The 4,144-nt window shown below is 33.6% G+C and overlaps 1 protein-coding gene across 2 annotated transcripts in view; it reads left to right on the plus strand.

Annotated features, from left to right (window-relative positions):
- The first annotated feature begins 1,988 nt into the window (after positions 1–1,988).
- LOC106882913 (uncharacterized) overlaps positions 1,989–4,144 on the plus strand; it is a 168,593-nt gene continuing 166,437 nt past the window's right edge. For both annotated transcript variants that reach the window (XM_052968694.1, XM_052968693.1), the window contains exon 1: positions 1,989–3,382. Coding sequence is in view for 1 of the 2 variants with exons in the window: in XM_052968693.1 (XP_052824653.1) it covers positions 3,346–3,382 (37 nt within the window). In the remaining variant the exon portion in view is untranslated. The remainder of the gene's footprint in view (positions 3,383–4,144) is intronic.

Below are 4,144 nucleotides of genomic sequence, written 5' to 3' on the forward strand. Positions count from 1 at the left end.
GATTATTCTGTCAAATATAATGTTTATTTATTCACATTGTTTCGAATTACTCCTGAAGCTTTGAGATTTCAATGAGGTGCTTGCTTATTTTTAAAATGACATTGTAGGGTGGGTGTGATAGCCAGATATGGTCAGTTCAAACATAAAACAACTACAATATTTGGACCAGATATGGTCAGTTAGAATGTTAAAAGGTTAAAGCTCCCAAAAATTATCTGGTGCTTCTCTGGGAGAAAATACTGGTGGTGACATGAAATTGAAGTCCCTTATCATGTATCTCTTTGAAAATCCAAGGCCTTTGAAAGGTTATGCAAAATTTAATTTACTTCTGATTTGACTAAGCGTTTTTGAAGAGTTGGTGTACAAACATTTTTTTTTTTTTGTCCTGATGTTAGAACAAGAGCAAGCTGAGACTACAGCTGAGATTATGGAAATCATATTCAAATTGACAGCAAAGAACTTTGTTGAAGGTTTGCCATTTATAAAAGAGGAAGGTCTGCAAATTTTTCCTGACAACCTTAATCGTGAATGTAACATAAAAATTACACGAGGAGTTTGCAAATGAGCTCACTTTCTATGCTGAGCTGTACTAAGAGATGCCACACCTCAAACATCAAACAATTTTTGATAAATTCTTTGCCCCTCAAGTAAATTTCGATGAAAATAAACTATAAGATAGAAGATAGTGTACCTCACCCTTGTAGTAACTATCATTCCACTACCACCTTTCGCAGTAGCTAACATCTTTTGGGGGTAAAAATGTACCCTAATGCAATACCATGAGTCTTATTCCCTAATGTATTTCTCTTCAAATGTTCTTATGTATAAATTTGTACAATGTATTATTTTATTCTTTTACTTGTTTCAGTCATTTGACTGCCACCATGCTGGAGCACCACCTTGAAAGGTTTTAGTCAAACAATCGTTGCCAGGACTTATTTTTTAAGCCTAGTTCTTATTCTATCTGTCCCTCTTGTTGAACTGCTAAGTTACAGAGATGCAAACACACCAACACTGGTTGTTAAGTGGTGGTGGTGGTGGTGAAACAAACACAGATACAATGACACACACACAAATATATACATCTCTCTTTATATATATATTATTTAGTTAGCAAAGCCTTCTTATATTTTTGAAAACTATACAATACTCTATCGATTTTTTTAGAAGACAAAAGAAAAAAGTAAAAACAACTTCCTTATCTGCTAATAATCGTGTAGCATAACTAAAATTTAATTCGGAAAGGTTTAGTCATATAGTTTGAGAGTGTGTATGTTTTACTGTATTTCATTAAAATTGAATTACATATACAGGTTTCACCACGTCTCGTGGTAACAAAAGGGATATTGTTCTCCTAAATATGATAAGCTCTAAATGAAAGTCTCGATCAGATGTAATTTATATTCTATATATATACACTTAGATTTTATTGGCAACAGCTGCCAGTCTTTTTCTCTTTAGCTAACTTACACACACACACACACACACAGATATATATATATATATATTTCACTTAGTGACAGAACGCTCACATACAAGCATATGGCACACATATTTGCATATATATTTACATATATATGTGCACGTGAGTGTTGCATTTGTTTGCGTTTCGATTCCTAATTTTATTTCAGTTATCTACACGAAACAACAGAACGCACCTGATTTTTTTGTTGTCATATGTAATTCGGCCCAATTTATATCACTAAGCATATTAAGAAAAAAAAAATCGTTTCGTACGTATTTATAAATCCATGTTCTATCTCATAATTCACAGTAATTAAAGTGGATGAACGAATGATGTTTATCACGGTAGGCCTTCTTGAAAAAAAAAATATATATAAAACAGTAAACAAAGCCAAACACACACACACGTGCAGATTGAAGAAAAGGTGTGTGTGTATATATATATATATATATATATAGATAGATAGATAGATAGATAGATATGGGAGAGTATGTTAGGCTGCACTTAAACATGAATTTAATAAGTAGTTAAACAAAAACAACAGAAAGGAAATAGTAGCAAGGTCACCGAAGAGAGAGAGAGAGAGTGTGTGTGTGTGTGTATTTCTCCAATGTAACTAACCATCATTGGTAAGTTGACCTGCAAATTGTTAAAACAATGAAGTTATATATGTAGAACGAGGAATGTTGGTGCCACATCCCACTGCTCTGGTCAAATGGTCATTAACATCGATGGCTCTCGAGCTGGCTCTATAAATAGTCTCAGCTTCATCATATGATATTACCATTCAGCTGAAGTGTAGATGGCACTATCACCACTAACTACTATCACCACCACCACCACCACTAAGCCAGCCAGTAATACACGCTTCCGTCTACACCGACCCTACTGCGTATAGTAGTTTGTAGCAACAATAACAACAGCAGCAGCTGTTTAGATAGAAAGATTCGGCTTCAGGAGTTTGGTGTTGTGTTGTGTGGGGTTTGAATGGAATACAGTACCGTGATAACCAAACCTACAGCTGCTACTTAACCGTAAAACGCATCTATGTTTCACCATAACTCATAAATAAGAAAACATATTCACACACACACAAGCGTGTATGTTAATGTACGTATTGCGAATGTGCGTAAATCGACTACTTCTTAGTAATTATAAATTAAAAATTATATAAATATATATTCTATACAAATAGTTGCGAGTGGAATGCAATCGTTTTCATGTCTATAGCAAGCCAATTAATACAAGGATGTATTTAATGTTCCAACAGTGTTAACTGATGGCGCTATTCGCTTGGAAAAAGTCCATATTTCTGCTGACAACCGAAATAGGATGGCTCTTCTGTTGTAGTCTAGCTTCAAGCACCGTCTGTCTTTCTCGATAATACACACTCATATATACCCGCATATATATATATATATATATATATATATATATATATATATTGTTAATGTAAATGTGTGTGTTTGTTTTTAGAGCTGTGACCGACTCGCCGAGACTTCAATTAGTGTAAACTACTACTACTGCTGCTTGATTCACCACCGATCATTTTCTAAGTATTGTGCGTGTGTGTATGTGTTGGCTGAATGTTTATTATACGTATGTATATGTCTTCTTTATTACTGTGTCTCGCCTATTGTCATAGCCGGGTGTGGCCGTCATACGGACGGGTGGACGGACGGACGACGGTCAGTCAGCAAACCACTAAGCAATTGTTACCTCTATTTTGTCCTGGATGTTACACTTAAGGAAAGAAAAAGAGACCGTCTCCCAAACGAACAGAAGAGATACAACAGAAAAAGCCTCTATCTGTTCTAAAACCAGGCTAAAGAGCTTATTACTTCTACCAAGAAGAAAACAGCTGCTACAGTTTACTTAAAATGGATGAAAATAATTTAATCGTTATTGGATCTGATGGTAAGGCTTTTTATTTACGCATTTATCAAATTCAAAGGCCAATATCAATCCTGGATGTGATTCTTTATATATTTTTCTTTTCATATAGAATTTTCTTTCAGTTTTGTCAAAGTTGTTTTTCAATGAAATTCAAGCTGAGTTTCTGGGAATTAAAATATACGTATTTCTCGCACAGAAAAAATACTTGTCCGCATTATAGAAAAAAAAAACTATTTTTATTTCTAATCTTTGTTTTTATATCCATATTTTTATATATTGAGATTTACTTCCATATGTATTACTTATGCAGACTTAAAGGAATCTTAGATATGTTTTTCTGTGCGTGTGTCCCTGATCTGTGTGTGTGCTTGTTATCTATATGGGTTGTGTTATGTATTTATTTCAATCATGGATGTTATTTTTTTTCCTTTTATATCCTAAATTTGCAATTTTCTTTTAATTTAGTCGAAATTGTCTTTCCTCTGTGAAATCTATACGCATTGCGTGTGTGCGTTTAATTGCGTTTGCGTGTATGTGTCTGGCGTGCCTGTGTATACCTAATCTTATAATTGTCTGAACTGAATCCAATGTATTTGTAACTTTTAAATGTGTGTGTATATATATATATATATGTCTGTTTAATATGTGCACAATTTCTGTAATAAGAATTTTCAAGCGTTTACTTCGGCTCTGTGTATGTGAGAATCCTGTCTGGACTAGCTCTGTGCGTGTGTATCTTATATATATATATATATATATATATATATATATATATATATATAT

Source organism: Octopus bimaculoides, chromosome 6 (genome assembly GCF_001194135.2).
Source record: "Octopus bimaculoides isolate UCB-OBI-ISO-001 chromosome 6, ASM119413v2, whole genome shotgun sequence".
In the NCBI taxonomy this organism is placed as follows: domain Eukaryota; kingdom Metazoa; phylum Mollusca; class Cephalopoda; order Octopoda; family Octopodidae; genus Octopus; species Octopus bimaculoides.